We start from the raw sequence: 18,583 nt of genomic DNA on the forward strand, positions 1-18,583 counted from the left end.
GCGCAGCTTCTTTGCATGCATGCACATGATGGAGTGATTTTTTTTTTTTTTTTTTGACAGGGCCCACCGCCAAGATGGACCGGCTTGCTCGAAGACGCATTTTGAGAGCCTGGAACGCGGGAAAAATGACGGGGAAATAAAGGAGAATTCATCGAAAGAGAAAGAGGAGGAGGAAGAGGAGGAGGATGAGATGGCTGCATGCGCGCTCAACTTGTGACTGAGTGGCGCGTTCAAAGGCGCGACTGTGTCCCATTATTCGCTTGTGAAGCAGTTAAAAGCTTCAGCAAGCAGCACGAATCCTCCTCCTCCTCCCCCCCCCCCAAAAAAAAAAAAAGTTTAAGGCGCATAAATGGATGCTGTCTGCGCTTCTCCCGCCGAGTGCGCCTCCTGGTGCAAAGCCGGCGCCCTGCGCGCACGATGGTGACTCCATCGTTGACGTTTTCTCAGCGGAACTGGCATTTTTACGGCAAAACACGCACGTTGACGATGTTTTCCGAACACGTATTTGAGTTTGAGTTTGTGCATTCACTCTAAGACGATGCGGGAGTCTTTTTGCGTCAGGGCGCACCTGCGCACCTTCGGAGGGTTTCGTCGCCTCCGCGTCCCTTCTCCTCAAATTTAGTTGACTTCGACTCGCTTGGAAGTCGTCCGCTTGCTGCTTTGAAATGGCAAAGTGTCTCTCGGACTTATAAATATCATGAATGGAGCGTTTGTTAGTCTGTCAAAGATGCTGCGGGGCCTTTTCTCCCCGTTTTTCGAAACCGGCTGCGCGCAGACCGACAAATCGCGTCCTGGTTTCAACTATTTCAATGCGGGATGGACCAGAATAAGTTCAAAATCAAGGGGGGGGGAAAGCACCGTGAATGTGTGGATGTGTTTTTCATATTTCAGAGATCAAATGCGGCATTTTGAAGACGCACTTTGGAGAATGGCTTTATTTAGCTCCAAATGACCATTTTGCGCGTTCTGAGGCATCTGTAGGCCCTCGAATAATGGTTTATCCCATAAGGGTCACCCCTACACGTTGAACGTACATGGACGTGTCCTTTTGCAGGGCTTCCTGGGAAGAAGACGAAGAAGAAGCCAGTCGACGTTGGGCCGTTGGACGCGTCGGTCGGGGTGCAGCACAACCGTTGAAAGGTAAGAAAAAAGTGGGCTGCCAGTGGCCGCCGGGGCCCAATATTGCTCGGGATCCCACCCGCAGGGTCTCCAGTCCGCTTTGAGGCCGGGAAGGGCGACTTTTACTCGGAAATGTGGTCGGTGTGCCGCGTTTCCAAGCGGGCCTGGCCCGGGCTGCGCGTCAACAAGCGAACGTGGAGGCGCGGCTAGAGGGAGCCAAAGCAGCCGCCGAGCGGCCTCAAGTCCACTCGAGCGGATGTTTGCGCGAATTGGAGCATCCGCAAACACTCGACATTTCCTGAACACGCTTGATTGTTGTGTTGGAGAGCCAGTCGGTCGTTGTTTGCACTTTCTTAGCCTGAAGGGTGTGTGCTTCCCTTGGCTTCAACGCCCTCACTGGCACTCCATTTTGTTGGCCCCACTCACTGAAAACTCTCCTTAGAAATGTTAATGTGTAAGAAAATTGTCCATTTGAAGGAGAAATGGCGACCTTTGGCTGGGGAATTTGAGGAGTTTTTAAATGATCTTAGCTTGTTGCTATTTTCAAGATGGCCGTCGGGCTGCTCTGTTAGTAGGTGACGTCAACAGGAAGCGCTCCACTTCCTTGTTTGGCTTGGAGACAAAAGTGAAGGTGAAACAGCGTGCCACGTGTTTTTTTTTCTGCAAATACGGCTCAATGTTGAGTAAACAAATAATTGAGGCACATGTCCCCTGACAAGTGTCCCGTTTGTGATGACAGGTGGTGCGCACCTGCTAAGTAACGCAAAAGCCATTTAATTGGACCAAATTGTGCACTTCATTTAATCATCAGAGGGTCAAAGTGTAATAAATGAATGCCATCTTGAGTTAAATTCATGTGAAAGCATCTTCAATTATGATCAGCTTCCATTCTGCTCACCACGTTTGCATCATGCTAAACCTGATTTTATATCCGTTAGTCTTAAAAAGGCCAAACCCCCAAAAAGATCATTGTATAGAACACTTCCTTTTAACATATTTTTATTCCATTCATTCTTGGCAAACTTCACTCAAGCCCCCGCCGCCATCCTGAGTTTGGCCCACCTTGGCTTGGTGTCGTCCGGAATTGTCCTCCCTTCCTCGGTTTCAAACTGTCTCAAGTGGCGGCCGTCTGGAGTTGTGTCTGGGGACTGGACCGCAACCTCATCATCGCCTGCGTACACAAGAACACGATTACATGACTACCACGGTCAGACTTTAGCAATAAAACCGAGACAGCAGGCCTAGAAATAGAATCAATGAGCACTTAAGCAGGTTTGGACGGTGGATGCCTTCAGTTTGTGCTGTGCAAAATGCTAATTTGGCCGCTAAAGACTTGAGGCTTGCTTTCAGTCCACTGGCGGTGGTGCTGAAATGAAGAGGGCCCAAGTAGACTCTTTGCTCCCCTCTAGTGGCCACAAGTGACAACACGTGAACAAGACATGCGGCCTGCAGGCTGTGGCGTGGAACTGTTTGCGACACATTCGTGAGGTGCGATCACATAAAAAAAAAAAAAATCGCTTTTCTTGCTTGTTAGCTTAGTTGAGTTTAGGGACACCCCCCCCCCCAACCCCCTCCTGCCTCATGGAGGCCCCACGGACGGACCCGGAATCAGAGCGGCCCGGTGCTGAAAAGCCGCAACGGTGCTGGAGAGGCTTGCACTTCACGCTTTCCTCAGTGGACACCAAAAATGTCTCCACATTCTGCTTCACTCGATTTGGTTTAGCTCAAAATGTCATTGCGGCAGCCCGGCGCCCGTTCCCCGTCCGGACCGGAGACATTTTTTTTGTTAAGAAGTCTGAGCTCGACAAAAGCGGGCAGGGATAAAAGACTCAAGCGTGTAAGCGTCCGTCGCGCCGCTGAATCGCCCGTGAAATGTCTGCGACGGCGCCGATGCTGTCGATTAGCCGCGTTGCGCTGACGGCGGCCGACGGTTTGCGTTGCGTTTGTGCCGCTGGTCTGTCAGCTGATGACAAACGTCGGCGTAAAACATCCAAACGTGTCCGTGATTGTGATGAATTTCTCGAGGTTTTTGTTGCTTTTTTGGAAAATAATTTCATCTTGTTTTCAGTCATCCGAACGTCCAATTTTTTTTTTTTTTTTTTGTGGATAGACAATTTAGAACCTAATTAACAAGCCGCCGTTTTTGTAATTTGTTGGCACCGGTGCCAATTTAGTGTTCATTGATTCTTTCCAGGGTGGATGTAAAGTAGCTCTAAAATCCATATTTCTATCACAAATGGATTGGAAAATAATGTGATATATTAGAAGGGGAAAGTAAAAGTGGTGGCACGGTGGCTCAGCTGGTAAAGCGTTGGCCTCGCAGTTCTGAGGATTCAATCCCGGAGCCGCCTCTGTGGACTTTGCATGTTCCCCCCGTCCGTTTTCCTCCCGCATCCCAAAAACTCTCGATTGGCCCCAAGGTGTGATTGTGAGCGCGGGTGTTTGTCTCCATTTGCCCTGGGATTGGCTGGCGACCAGTTCTGGGTGTACCCCTGCCCGTTGACAGTTGGGATAGGCTCCAGCACGGCCCTCGACCCTTGTGAGGATAAGCGGCTAAGAAAATGGACGGATGGACAGTAAAAGGAAATTGTATTTCGACATCACGTTTCCTCAAACGGGCAGACGTCACGCGGTGAGCAGCTTTATGAATGAAGAGATGGAAATATGAGCATAAATGTGACCGTTAGTGTTGTCTGTTGTCTGCACGGAAACAGTTTCCGGTCCACACAGAATCGTTTTAGGAATGGCATGTTTGCAAACAAACTAATTGGATTGGCCTGAGGTGGCCTTTTAGTTTTACATCTTGCACAACTTTTCTAAGGAATAGTTCCGATAAATCGAAATGTCTCTTGTTCTTTGTTCTGTACGTCGTACCGGGGCAGCACCGTCTGCCGGAGGAAAATTCCCGAGGTTTTTTTTTTTTTTTTTTAATTATTTTTACACACTTGGCCAAATAAAGCTGATTCTGATTCTGAAAGACGGTCGCCAAAAACAAAGAGTACCGAAATCTTTCCGCTTTGTGTTTGGCGCGGCTGCCACGTCAAATGAGATCAAATCGATGAAAGCGGCCAAATTTGCTCTTTCAGGTCTGCGCCGTAAACAGTTTTCATGGTCTGGCCTTGAGGGAGTAGAAACTCAAAAAGTTCTCATTTTCTTTCTCTCACACGCTGACATTATTTTGGAAATGGACCAGCCCCTAAAACCGGATCTACACATAGAAGACTGCGGGATTTCTTCGTAAAGCTAGTAAAGGTTTTGCAGGAGGGTGAAAGTTGCAATCGAGTCGGATTCTAAAGGGTTTCCAACAAGACTTTGTCAGGCATCAGCGCGAGAAACAAGAATTTGAAGACATTTCTGGTCTCGGCAACCAGATGACATCTGCCACAGTGAGCAATCCACGACAACGTTCGCGAAGACGGGGCAAACTGCTGACACTCGTGTCACTCACAGGGTTAGGCCCCGCCTCTTAAGGTCACGCACGCTCAGAGTCGCAGATGCTGTCGAGTAATAGTAAGCGCCACCTCGTGCACTTTGTTAGTATCTTTCATCATGAAAAATGAATTGATGGCATAATCGGTTGAGTACTCGGGTCTTGAAATAGTTGATCGTTACGGCATCAGGAGTCAGGCCGTGGCTATTTGCTAAACCAGCTTTTTCTTGTCCTTTCTGAAAGGGCCACAAGATGGAAACAAAGTCCTCTGTAAAAGTAGTACTTTGGCGCCCCCTCACGTCTGTCTGACGTTTCTGTGGTCCATTGCAGTCGCCTGCGTCGGCAGCCATGATGGACGAAGAGATAATGGAGGACCGGACCAAGCTGAAGGACGGCATGGTGAAGGTCCTCCAGTGCGTGGCCACCATCTCGTCGGCGGCGGCCGTGGTCAACCCCATCTTCGGCGTGGCGGGCTCCCTGATCCGCGTGGTCCTGCACCACATCGACGACGAGGACATCCGCACGCTCAAGCGCGAGTTCGGCTCCGTCAACCGGGCCCTGGACGAGCTCTCCAACAAGAACCGCCAGGCCCTGGTGGCCATCCAGAAGGAGACGCTGGACAGCCAGTACGCCTCGGTGGAGGAGAACCTCAAGAGCCAGTTCCGAAAGTTCATGGAGCTGGTGGAGGTCAAGCCGGAGCACAGCGAGCGCAAGAAGGAGGACTTCATCCAGAGCTACGGCAACGACCTGGGGGACCAGAACCTCCACACGCTCTACGACGGCGTGGTGGGAAAACCCAAACTCTTCAGCCGGCCCATCCTGGAGGTGAGTCGCCGGGTACGCTCCGGCCCCGTTTGTGGGTAAAAGTAGAACTCGTGAGAACGTCTCTCATGGCTGTCATTGAAGAGCTCAAAAGAAATGCGCGTTGACAACTTGGACCGAGCCAATAACCGTCAACGCAACGACGCATTCGTGCCGTCAGCTAGCATTACGCTAACCTACAATTATAGCCAGGCTCCAAATTGCGGCGGAGCGAACGATGAACGATCGTCCTCCGTCGTCGTCGGACCGAACGAGGTCTGCCGGGTGGAAACGTGCGCGCGGCGCTTCCTTTGGCAGCCGGGAGGGACTCCTCCTCTTTCTGTTAGCCCGTTTATGGAGTTTGTAACGTTACACGTTAGCTTGAAGCTAGCGGCTAGTGACTGCTTGAAGCGAAATGCCTTCTTCCTTTTATGGCGTTTTCCATCTATTTTGACAATCGCGTGTTTTACACGGAGGAACGGATCCGGGCGTAAAACATCCAAACGAGTCGCTACGGCGTCTCGGACGCCCGCCCGACACGGGAGACGACGGAACGCGTGCAAAACGTTGTCTTGTCGTCAGGTGTACCTGAAGCACTCTGGGGGCGACCGTCGGGCGATGGAGCGCCTGTGCACGCGCCTCACCTACTTGTTCTGCATCGGGCTGATCGCCCTGATGGGCTACGCCGCCGTCATCGGCGACGACGACGCCGGCCTGAGCGAGGAGTGGGCCGAGAAGATGGAGAACGTGCAGGACAAGATGCAGCAGGCGCTGCGCATGTGCCGCTGAACGGGCCCCAAAGGGGCGTCCCGCGTGACCCGACGTTACCCGACGCACTACGTATATGACAGACGTCCGGGACCGCTTGGCGGTTTTCGTTGTCGGACGTTTTGGGATAGCCAAAGCTTGTTTTGATTTGCGATGTCTCCTTCAATATTTCATCCATTTATTAAAAGTCATGAAAATATAATTTGGCTTGGAGGGGGGTATACATATTTCTTATTTTACCCTCAATGCGGTTCCTCCCCTCCTGCAAAAAAAAAAAAAAAAAAAAAACACAAACATGTTACATGACGCAACATTACCACGATTGAGTTGGGCAGAAAAAAAAAGTCGTCAGATCGGGACTTAATTCTTCCATTTAAAAAAAAAAAAAATCTGCTGTTCAATTTGGTGAGACATTGATAGAAATCAAACAGCGGTTTAAAATTAGGTTTTTTTTTTGTTTGTTTTTTGCATACGATCATACGTCGTACTACCAAACAATTGCCATTGTATTTTTTTTTCCCCCTCATTTTTTTTTTTTTTTTTTTTTTTTTTTTTTTGGTAAAATCTATTTTGGATTCTAAAATTCCAGATAGCATTAAATTAAAAAAAAAAAATTATGACGTGACACCAATGTCAAGAAAACATCTAGAAAACAGAAATGTTTGAAAAAAAAAAATCCAACTGTAGCATCATAAATTTAAAATTCCCTAATTGCACACCAATTTGTCGTTGTCTAAATCATGAAATTGAGATGACCCAAATGATTCTTATGTTGCAATTTTTACAGGGAAAAAAGACAATTGTGGATTCAGACAAATTTACAGAAAAGATTTAACATTTTCTCAAGTACATTTTTTTTGTTCTATTCCACATGAAAAGTTGGTGGACCAATTACATTTTTTAAACTATTATTCTCGTTTGTTTCTTGTCAAAACTTTTTTGATGCAATTGTAGTGTTGCCTTCCTTTTGTAAATTTGCTATTCCATTTTTTTGGGGTTTTTTCTCCTTTGACGATGTTTCCAACTGTACTGTCGACTTCCTTCTTCCTGTTCTGATATTTTGCATATTTTCAGTGTGGGCGGTTGTTGTTGGTTCAAATATTTTAGTTGTGAGGAGAAGCGGGATGGGAAACGGATGCTTTCTTTTTGTGTTTTTAATTTTCGTTTATTTGTGAACTTGTGCGTGTACTTAATGTTGCTCATGCGAATACTGAGAAGCTGCTTGAAAGTTTGTCTTTCCACCCAAAAACAGAAAAAACACTAAATGTTGTTACACTCGTTTTCAGGACAGTTCGCGACACTGAGACTTGACCGACACTAGAAAGGAAATATATATTTAAAAAAAAAAAAAAGCACTTCCTTATTTTGCAAAAGCTTTATAAGACTTAAAAAATAAATAAAAATGGGCGTTGAAGCTCATTTTTGGTCATACGAGCACTTTAAAAGCAAAGCAACAGTACCAATTTTTTCTTTCCCCAGCCAGCGGTGCCTCAAATGTTTATATAGTTTATTATTTTTCTTTTTTTTTTTTACACAATATGGTTGCTCATGCTCTGATTGGAAAGTTGTTGCCCTCAACACGACATCACAGGCGGTGTAAAAGCATGCCGGGTGTGTGTGTGTATACATATTTATATATGCGCACGTTGCTATGATTGTTTTTTTTTTTTTTTTTTTTTTTTTGCATGTTTTGAGCACCACCAATAAAATCGTACAGAAATCATCTCGGGAGTCACGTTTTGCTTTTCTGTCCGGTCTTGTGGGACATTTCATTTGAGATTTCAACTTTTGTAACTTTGAATGTAAGCGAGTTTATTCTTATATCCAGTTTCGATTGTGTCTTTTGCATTTCAAGGGAACAACAACTTCTTTTCCTTTCGGCTTGTCCCGTACAGCGTGTCATCTTTGTCTACCTAAGCCTAACTCTCTTAACACTGTCCACTTGTCCTCATGTCGTCCCTCTCGACCTCCGTCGAGCTTTTCTTTGGTCTTTTTCTCTTTTGCGGGGCAGCTCCATCCTCGGACTCGAACCATCCAAGTCTGCTTTCTCTCTGGCCTTGTCTCCAAAGCCTCCAACTTTGGCTGTCCCTCCCTCTAATGAGCTCATGTCTAATCCTATCCAACCAAGAACCTCAACATCTTCGTTTCTGCCACCTCCAGTTCTGCTTCCTGTTGTTGTTTTTTTTTTTTTTCAGCGCCGCCGTCTCTCATCGGTACATCGAGGGAACAACTGCGAGCTTTGAATTACCTCAAGAGTGAGGTTTTTTTTTGTTTTTTTTCTCTCAACATTTTATTCTTTCGTCTTGATTTTTATCAGAATCTGTTCCTTTTGTGTAATGTTTTAAAGACAACTGGGATAGGCACTTGTGAGGATGAGCGGCTCAGATAATGGACGGATGGATCCAAAGGTCACCCAATTAAGCCAAGTACCGTGCGGACGCTTTCGTTTAGGGCTCAACGGGGAACTTTTGCCCTCGAGACGGCGAGCTGGCCCGGATTTATTTGACACTCGACGGTGTTGTGGGATGAGCAGAATCTGCCTGGTGGCCCCTCGTTGGGCTGCTTCGGGTCGCAGGAAGTGCACGGACGTAATACGGCGCGTGAACCCCAAGCGGAACTTTTCCCGTCGTGACGGACGTTCACGTCACTTTCCTGTTGACGTGTTGTCCGTGTTTGCTCACCAATCGGCTTTGCGGTTTCTGGTCCCACAGTGCAAAAATAATGAAATATGAAAATTGCAACTGCGTCCCCCCGACCCCGGAAAACAAACGCAAGGAACTTGTCGGCGTTTCTCCAGCCGAACAAATTACTGTGAGTTACGTCCAAGTCTTGGGCCGTTTTCACCTTGCAGGGCCACCATACTTGAGTTAAGAGTCATGCCCATTTATATAATTCACTCTTATTTCTTTTAATAAATGGGTTAGATAAATATGCAATCGCATTGTTTTTTTTTTTTTTTTTTTTTGGGGGGGGGGGGGCATCAACAGATCCATAACGACCGAGCCCTAAATACAAATACAAAGCATCTGTCGGGCCGTCAAGGGCGCAGCCGTCGCCGGGGTACCAAAAATCTGTTTCCTGATTTTGGTCTGAATATTACAACTGTAATCCATCCAGACATCCAATTTCTCAGCCGCTTATCCTCACAAGGCTCGCGGGAGTGCCGGAGCCCATCCCGGCTATCATCGGGCGGGAGGCGGGGTGACGCCCTCGACTGGTTGCCGGCCAATCGCAATCGACCCCTCCGTGGGTATTGCGCAATCCGCGTCGCTGACCAATCAGAGGCCAGAGATCCGCATAAACCAAAGCCCGTTTTTGCTCCCGCCATTTTCTCAGACAACGTTGCATGGTCCAGTATGGCTTTTGTTAGCGTTTTATCGCGTATTTGGGTTCTTTAACAATCGATATGGTTAAGTGGTGTAGTCACGGACTTTGTAATCGTGACGACAGGTATCCTGAAAGGCCAGTTGGTGGAGTTCCGTTCGTACCCTTTCCAAAACCGAAGACCCAGTACGAAAAATGCCTTCGATGGATCAAACTTTGTGGAAGACCGCATCATCAACTGAATCCATCTAAAATCAACCGGAACAGAAGACCGAGTACAAAAAAATGTCTTTGATGGATCAAACTTTGAGGAAGACCGCATGATCAACTGAATCCATCAACCGGAACAGATATGTTGGCACGAAGGTAAACCCTAAATTTGATTTTCAATACATGTCTCGTATAAATGAATTAGCAGTTCTTCGCTTGCATCACATAGCTACGTGTGAATGATTGACACACTTGATCTGCGTTGAGCGATATTTTGCGATGATCTGACTGCACAAACGTGACCCATTGTTTGCGGCTAATTAGCTAAGCTAAACCGGACTAGCAGTCCTAAAAGCCTTCGACGCGCACCGAGACACCAAGACCGAAGGAAGGATGTTTGAGGACACTAAAGTAGCGATTGTCGTACTCGGTCGGGACTTGCGCAGGTTCGGCACTAATTCAAGAATATTTATTGAGGGGAGCGCGTGACGTTACGCAACGAAAACGAGAGAAACGACTCGGAAATCAAGCCTCGCCTTCTTTTCCTTCATACGGCGGTTCCCAAACGGCTATACAGATACATATACAGATTCTGCACACAAGTGTGATATGTAACACAAAAATAGGAAACTGTCAATGACGAATTTGTCTTTGGGTTATAAAATATTATATTACGTGGCTTCTCGGTCTTCCTCTGACTCCGGAAAGATCTATCAATGGTTTCTCCGTCGACACGCTCGCTGAAATACTTGAAGCCCTGCTGTCTGCTTTTCAACCATATTTCATTGTTTGCTAAGAATGCGAGTGAGAAATCAGCCGGTAAATCGGACAGTTTCGCTCTAGTCTTTTCTTCCTGTGCCGCCATTTTTGCTAATTGTTTGTCTGAGGTTAGCACACGTGGGGTGACGTCACTTCAGGAGGCGTGGTTAAGTGCCCTGTACGGAGGGGTCAATTGCCGTCAAATTAGCAGAAGAAACTGGAGGTGCAGGTCGCAAATACGCCCACTAGATGTCCCTGTTTCCCTCAACTCAGCATTCCACCTGTTTCCGTGGACAGTCTGTGACACCCCACCCCCACCCCCACCCCAACCCACTATCCCACATATCCATCCATCCATTTTCTTTGCCGCTTAACCTCACGAAGTCGCAGGAGTGCTGGAGCTTATCCCAGTTGTGAACGGGCACGAGGAGGGTGGGGTGCACCCTGAACTGGTCGCCAGCCAATCGCGGGCCACATGAAGACAGTCGTAGTCGAAATCACACCTATGGGCAATTTAGAGTCTCCAATTGATGGTGGATGTTTTTGGCATGTGGGAGGAAAGCGGGGTGCCCACCCGGACAAAAGCCACGCAGGCAGGCGGAGAACATGCAAACTCTACTCTGGCGGATCCAGGATCGAACCCAGGACCTCAGAACTGTGAGACCAACGCTTTCCAGCTGAGTCACCGCCCATATTATATTATCCATCCATTTTCTTTTGCCGCTTATCCTCACAAGGGTCACGGGGAGTGGTGGAGGGGCAGGAGGCAGGGTACACCCTGAACTGGTCGCCAGCCAATCGCACTCACAATCACACCTTGGGGCAATTTAGTTTTCTCCAATTAATGTTGCATGTTTTTAGGATGTGGGAGGAAAGCGGAGTGCCCACCCGGAGGAAAGCCACACAGGCACGGGCAGAACATGCAAACTCCACACAGGCGGGGCCGGGATCGAACCCGGGACCTCAGAACTGAGAGGCCAACGCTTTCCCAGCTGATCCACCGTGCCGCCTATATTATATTATATTATATGTGGCACGGTGGTGCAGTGTGGGCCTCACAGTTCTGAGGTCCCGGGTTCGATCCCGGCCCCGCCTGTGTGGAGTTTGCACGTTCTCCCGGTGCATCCCAAAAATATGCAACATTAATTTGAGACTCAAAATTGCCCCGTGGGTGTGATTGTGAGTGCGACGGTCTTTCTGTCCCTTTGTGCTCTGCGATTGGCTGGCGACCAGTTCAGGGTGTAGCCCGCCTCCTGGCCGATGATAGCTGGGATAGGCCCCGGCACTCGCGCGACGCCTGTGAGGATAAGCGGCTCGGAAAATGGGTGGATGTTATCACGTGATCGGAAAAGAGGCGCTCCAGTATTTGTAAATGCACAACGCTGCCCTCGTTTAGCCCCCTCGGCACTTTCCAAATGGACCGGTTCGGCTTCTCCGCCCGCTCAATCTTTTTTCGGCGATTGGACCCGCACAATTCTGCCGCTCCTCCCGCGCACGACGTCGGGGGAATCATTTTTGAAAAATGATTATTTTTAATTGAACATCAACGGTTGCCTGCGTCATCATTGGGATGTATTTTTGGTGCAGGTGTGGTCGGCGCGCGGGGGGGGGGGGGGGGCGTTGGTTGTCCTTTTTTTGCGCACGCAGCATTTGCGTAATTATCCCAACAACATCTGCCACAAATCAACGTGCGTTTTCTTCCATCTTTGACATGCATATTTTGCGCAATTGGAAGAAAATAAGCGAATGTGCAAGCCACGTTTGCTCCTGATTATTATTTTAACCTTTGTGCTCTCACTTATGTATTGAAAATCTTCCTACCTTCGTTTGGGCTCCTCGAGGTGAACAAAAAAAAAAAAAAAAAAGCAGGAAAGCAACAAAAGAGTCCAAACATTGAAATCCTTCTGAATGTCAACGAAAAACGGCACGTCTCACGTTTTTCCCTCCCTCGTTGTCCTCCCTTTTCTCTCTCTCTCTTCTTTTGGACCCCTCCCCGCGCATGCGGCTGAATTTTCTCACGCAGCAGCTCGGTGGGAATCTCCAAGTGAAGGAAGAACTTGTTCGACGTGATAAAAGAACGACAAGCCGAGGTAAGAATGTGCCGACTTCTTATCTTGGCCTGGAAATGATGAATAAGGGATGCGGGTGGAGGTGTGTGTGTGTGTGTGGGGGGGGGGCACTTGTGCGTAAAGGCGCACGTCCACTGCGCATGTAGACATCATTTTGTGATATTGAGAGACCACAACCAGCCCCTTATTGGATTATTTGCGATGATTTATGGATGTCAGCGAGCTTCTTCTTCTTCTTTTTTCTTCTTCTTTTCTTTTTCGGCCTTGGATGCTGCAAATGAGTCACACACACACACACACACCCTCCATTTTGTGCGCATGACGACAGTGTTGTTTTATTTACGAATCGTATTTATGAAAACTTGCGTGTAAAAATGAGCCTTTGGCTGCTGTGGTTGACTTTTGTGGACTTCCACAATGCAGCGTGGAATAGCACTGAATGTGACTTATTACAAAATAATTATAATAATAATCGGCAGGTGAATGAATGGGGCTCGGAAATGAGGTGGCCACGCCCACAGCCACATCATCCATCAACTTTCTTATGATGTTTGAGCTACACAAATATTTCTGCTTCCCCATATCCAGTTCAAAAGGGAATTTTATGAAGCAGCCCCCAAAATGAAATGAGTGATTGCAGTCGTTACATTCGGAATCAATAATTCATCATTCCCTACAGTCCCAAATCACTATTGAAGGATTTTCATTTGAATTTGTAGTCAAATATTTTGCACACTATTATTAAAACAAACAAACAAAAAAAAAAAACAGATTTTTGCTTGTTGTTGTGATGTCAACACTTACGGAGGAAAAGTGTGAGGCTGTTGCCTCCCAATGACGGCTTTAGAAGTCAAAGATCAACGTTAACTGGGAAATTCCGCTGGTTTGGATCAACAATGTGTCCAATAGCTCATATAATATGTAATCTATCTTAATAATGTGACGTTAAATCCTCTCTCCTTTTTTTCCGACGGGAATGACGCGGAGTCTTACGGGCGAGCTCCGCCGCCAGAGTTCACTCGCGGCCGGTCGCTCGCCGCCCGGAGCTCGCTCGTCAGACTCCGCGTCATTCCCGTCCGAAGAAGAATCATCCAAAAATTCAAAATGATTTACAGCCACAGGTTCAAATCCGCATGGAAGTATTCCTCCGTCTTCCCGATCAACCGATACCGCTATTTCTTCATCAGATGAGGATAAATCGGAGAAATCAGCTCTGGGCATAAATGGTGTCCCGTGTAATCCAACCTTTGGCGCGGCACCTCATAGATCGCATCCGGGCACGTAGGTCATGTCACTTGCCAAAATGGCGACACCCTGGAAAATTCGTAATTGTCGATAAAAATCTTCACAAAACGCCATTAAACGAGAAGAGGATTTAGCATCACATTGTCAAAATATGACGTGACCTATTGGATACATCGTTGATCCAAACCACCGGAGTTTCCCTTTAAGTATAAAGGACAGGAAGTTGAAGCGTTGGGCTAGCATAGCAAGCTTATCGCTAACCCAATATGATTTTTTTCATTTTTTTTTTTTTTTTTTAAATGTTTTTGCCTTTTCTGGTGGGGTCAGCAAAGGTTTGCCACGGAACCCGACTTTGAACCGACGTATCGCGCTAAGCGGTACTTTAGCGACATATAAGCGAGACAAGCCGAGCTTTTCTGGCAGCGATCTGATTGGCTGACCGGGGCCGCGCGTGGAATGTTGCCGCCGGCATGAATAATGGATGGAGAGCGGAAAACGCCGTTGAGAAAATGGAACAACAACACGGCGAGGAGACGCAGGCTCGATCCTTCTTCACGTTTCTTTGGCCTTGTGGCGCTCGGCCGTTGTCACGACGACGCCCGATAACCGCCAGCGAGGTCGATAAACAGAACGCAGATGTGCCAACATTTTACACTTAAGCGTGGATCAGCTGGAAAGCGCTGGCCTCACACTTCTGAGGTCCCGGGTTCGATCCCGGCCCCGCCTGTGTGTAGTCTCTCCCCGTGCCTTGCGTGGCTTTTCTCCGCTTTCCTCTCACATCCCGAAAACATGCAACATTAATCGGACACCCTAAATTGCCCCGAAAAGTGTGATTGTGAGTGCGGCTGTTGTCCGTCTCCTCGCGCCCGACGATTGGCCGGCGACCAGTTCAGGGTGCAGCCAGCCTCCTGCCCGATGACGGCCGTGATAGGCTCCAGCGCTCCCCGCGACCCTTGTGAGGATGAGTGGCTTGGACAAGTCTGACGCATTTGGGACCCCAATATGATCTGGAATACGCGATGGAGAACCGACTTCAAACCTGTTCTGTTCAGTCGCCATTTTGGAAGCTTGTGGGACAAGGCAAATGTAGCTAAAGGGGCGGAGCTTAAGATCGCCAGTCGGAAATGTCTTTTCTCTGAGTGAGAGGCACAGCGTGCTTGCTTCAACATTTTGGTCGTCTCTCCTAACTGAAGTTTGCGCTAGGACTGACTTTGTATGCAAACACCAAACCAGATCATTTTGTCTCATGGAGGTCCACTAGCTTGATGCTAACATACAATTTGAAAATCCAGAGATGGGCTAAAGGAATTAGCACGCACCACCTATTCGCGGGCGACTGCCGCCGATAGCAGTAATCCACAAAAAAGGTTAACCCCGCGCTGTCGTTGTGTGTCGATGCCACAAGATGGCTGCTTTTATTTAAATGAAGTTCAACTCCCTCCGGCACCGTGTTCCCCGCAAAGCAGCACTGTAATTGCTTCGAAAAACGCAAATGAACAAAAGTGAGGGGCGCAATTTTCTGCGGACACGTGGCGCCGCAACAAATACAAGCGGAAAAGAAGTCGCTACCACTCTTCTTCTTGCTGCTAGTGACGCTTTATGCCGCCCAATAGCGCTCAGTGCCGTTGGATGTGTCGTGGCACAATGTGGTACTGCACGGAAGGTGCACAACCCTCAATTCAGTAGCCTGGATCCTGTAAAGAATCTTTTGAAAATCTGAATGAAACACGTTTTGAATGTTTGCTGCGAAACTCCTTGTCCTGTTTTGCAGACCATGAGCAGTTCCCTGGAGAAGGTCGTGGCCCAGAAGAAGGAAGCCATCGAGGCGGCCATGGACATGTTGGAGCGCGGTGCTGAGGTTGTGGCCAGCGCCGTGGGGGAACTCTTCCCGCTGTGCGAGGCTGCTGCGCCGGTCCTGCGTCTGGCACTGGACAACGTCCAGAGCAAGGAGGTCTTCTACGTCAAGGAGCAGTTCCTGACAGTCCGGAACAGTCTGGACCTTCTATCAGGCCAGCTGGAGGATATCAACTGCGAGATCAAAAAGAGCCGGCTGGACTCGCAGTACTTCGGCGCCGAGGAGAACCTCCGGAACCAGTTCAGGAAGTACATGGACATCATCGAAGCCAAGCCGCAGTTCCGCGAGGTGAAGACGAAACTATTCCTGGAGCATTTCTCCAGAAGCGGCGGCGAGAAGAATTTGTTTGCGCTCTACCACGCCCTCATGGGCGACAGCAGCTTTGGAGAGTCCATTCTGGACCTGGTGGAAAGGTACATTCTGTATAGTCGGTTGCGGTCCGTTTCAGTTGCGTCGTTCACGATGACGCAGGCCTTAAATCTTCAGCGTTAGGTTCTCAGGTTTAGGACCGAAGTTAGAGGCTCGTCTTGAACTTCAAATTAGGACTAGGGGTGAAGATTGAAGACTTTAGCACCAGGGGTTAGCTTCAGGGAAAAAGGATTAGGTTAGGGCAAGGGTAAGTACGTCACGATTACAGGGTTAGGGTTAGGAATTGGTTTTGAAATTAAGAATTTGGGTTGGGTCGTGGTTAATATTAGAGGCTTAGGTTTAGGGATGGCGGGTTAGAGGCTCGTTGGTGAGGGTTAGGACGTGGGTTCGGCGTTCAAAAAAGGGCTTAGGTTTGGGGGCGGTGGGTTTGAACAGGGGCCAGTGTTCGGTTTCACGTTTGGAGTCAGGATCAAGAGGTGACGGAGGAAGTTTCCAGAATTGGTGACCCACAAGGGTTCAGAAGGGTTGTGAGGGTTTAAGAATTCTGAGGCGTGAACGGTTAGGCTCGGGGTTAGAAGGTAAGGTGTTCGTGTTGGGGATTTTTGAACATTATGTAGAGTCATAATATAGAGTAAAAAGAAAGGATTACAGTCTGGATAAAGGTTCAGAGTTAGGTTTTGGGTTCCGTGCCGTGTTGAAGTGCAGGTGTAGTCTGGATCCCGATGATGTGATGCCTTATCAGGTACGTCGCCAGGAAGCGTCGCCTCCTGGAGGACTTTTGCGTCCGCATGAAGGAGCTTCTCTGCTTGGGCCTCATCGCTCTGCTGGGACACGCAGCCTTGACCCAAACCCCTCAGGAAGAACAGGACAAAATCCAGGAGTGGAGCTGCAAGATGGACGAGATCGAGCTCCGGATGAAAACCACAATTCAGTCCTGCGTGGACGCTTTTCCGGAGCAGGCCAAACTGGATGCCCAGCACCTCCTCCAAGAGAAGCAAAGTGACAACCTCCAGGAGACCACTCAGCAGGTCCTGGACTTCCTGGTCAAGAAGTACGATTGGGTGAGCTGGTCGGTGCGCCTCATCAACCACTCGGGGAGCACCTACCGCAACTGGAGGGCCGGGGAGCGCTTCCACCACGTGGCGGGGCGCAACTGGTTCGAGGTTCTGCAGGTCAATAACATCAACTTGGTGGTGTCCTTCAGTACCAGGCCCCGGACGGTGCCCAGGGAAGCCGTTCTGGCGGCTATGGAGGGGGCGGCCCGCAAGGGCAACGCCCCCGCCGTTGTGGATGTCCTGGAGAAGCAGTTGGACGGCTTCGCGGTTCACGCCGTGAGCCGCCACAAGGAGTCGGCGGCCGCCTGGAGTTTCCCCGACGATTGTCACTACTGGGAGAGGCACAAGAACGTGGCCGTCTGCGTCCATTCCGACTGAAGCTCACGAGCAGTCCGGAGCGCCGCTTCTCACGGTACAAAGACCGTCACCGTCCACGTCTGCTTCAGCCTGAGTCAACTTGGAACCCCTGCGCCAGACACCCGCTAACCACCTAATCCCAACAAGTGTCCTACTTTTAAGAACGACTGCTATTTCAAGATGTGCATGTGAGGATAACATTCGAGAGACCTTTTTACCCACATATGTATCCAAAAAGTATTCCCTATCGCAAACAAAGTATTTATTGATTGAGTTTTTGTTCGCAGGGTCAATAAATTGAACGCACGGTGAACCTTGCGTGCGTTTGGCTTGGGTGACGGCGTACGAGTCGTTTATGGATGCGGGGAAGCGTTTAATCTAATCGGCTGGCCCCTTTTTCTCGGCGCAAATGTGATGGACGCCGCATCGTTGGCATCTGCGGCCGCTAATTGAATTCCCCTTCTCACCCGCGTCAGCGTTTCCCAGACCGCGGCGCTAAAAGCCCCCCCCGCCGCGGCGCGAGTCGCAAAGTGCTCGGCTTAGCATATGTAGCGCTCACAACCCAGACGCCGTTTGAAATCTCAGCAGAATCGCGGCGCGTAAAACGGACGCCGATGAGGGAGAGGAAAAGGGCGTCGCGCACGGGAGGAGGGGGGTGGGGGGGGCGGACGGATTACGTCACAGGTGTCAAACTCAAGGCCCGGGGGCCAGACCTGGCCCGCAGCATGAGTTCGTGTAGCCCGCGGTTTCACGGTTTCAGTCATGATGTGACCACAATGCGGCCCGCGACAAAAATGAGTTTGACGCCCCTGAATTACACGGAACCCGATGGCGTCATCGCAGGTTACGGTTTTGGTTTATCGCAGGTTCTGTTGTGCTGGACTTGATTCCGTTTTATTTTATCTTTCTTTCTTTAGTACTTGTGTGTGCACATGTTCTTTTTTTGGTGGGAATGCGTCGCTTGTCGTGCAGTCCGGTGACGTTTTCCAGCAACTCCGCCGCGCAAATCGCATCCTGGGCAATTTGAACAGTTTGAAACTGTGACCTCTGCGGGATCTCTCCGGGAGGCATTCGGATCAGACGCCCCAGCCACCTCATCCGGCTCCTCTCAATGCGGAGGAGCAGCGGCTCGACACTGAGCCCCTCCCTGATGACCGAGCTTCTCGCCCGGACACCCAGGGGAGAAAACTCATTTATTCTAAAACAGTTAAAAGAAATTACA

General features: G+C 49.0%; 2 protein-coding genes across 6 annotated transcripts; both read left to right on the plus strand.

Annotated features, from left to right (window-relative positions):
* Window positions 1-1,054: 1,054 nt before the first annotated feature.
* On the plus strand, window positions 1,055-7,811 carry LOC133501236 (protein rapunzel-like). Its single transcript, XM_061820845.1, has 3 exons — window positions 1,055-1,140; window positions 4,880-5,374; window positions 5,933-7,811. Exons 2-3 carry the CDS (start codon window positions 4,898-4,900, stop codon window positions 6,137-6,139), a joined length of 684 nt encoding a protein of 227 aa, XP_061676829.1. The 5' UTR covers window positions 1,055-1,140; window positions 4,880-4,897; the 3' UTR covers window positions 6,140-7,811.
* Window positions 7,812-9,441: 1,630 nt separating this feature from the next.
* Window positions 9,442-17,662, plus strand: LOC133501235 (protein rapunzel-like). Of its 5 annotated transcripts, XM_061820841.1 has the most exons (4): window positions 9,442-9,808; window positions 12,435-12,501; window positions 15,497-15,993; window positions 16,692-17,662. In XM_061820841.1, the coding sequence occupies exons 3-4, from the start codon at window positions 15,500-15,502 to the stop codon at window positions 17,380-17,382; spliced, it is 1,185 nt and encodes a 394-aa protein (XP_061676825.1). In that variant the 5' UTR covers window positions 9,442-9,808; window positions 12,435-12,501; window positions 15,497-15,499; the 3' UTR covers window positions 17,383-17,662. The 5 variants fall into 5 exon arrangements, with proteins under 5 accessions (XP_061676825.1, XP_061676828.1, XP_061676826.1 ...); XM_061820844.1 differs by lacking the exon at window positions 12,435-12,501; XM_061820842.1 differs by lacking the exons at window positions 9,442-9,808; window positions 12,435-12,501 and adding an exon at window positions 14,858-14,938.
* The last annotated feature ends 921 nt before the right edge of the window (window positions 17,663-18,583 follow it).

This window comes from Syngnathoides biaculeatus, chromosome 5 (genome assembly GCF_019802595.1).
Source record: "Syngnathoides biaculeatus isolate LvHL_M chromosome 5, ASM1980259v1, whole genome shotgun sequence".
Taxonomy (NCBI): Eukaryota; Metazoa; Chordata; class Actinopteri; order Syngnathiformes; family Syngnathidae; genus Syngnathoides; species Syngnathoides biaculeatus.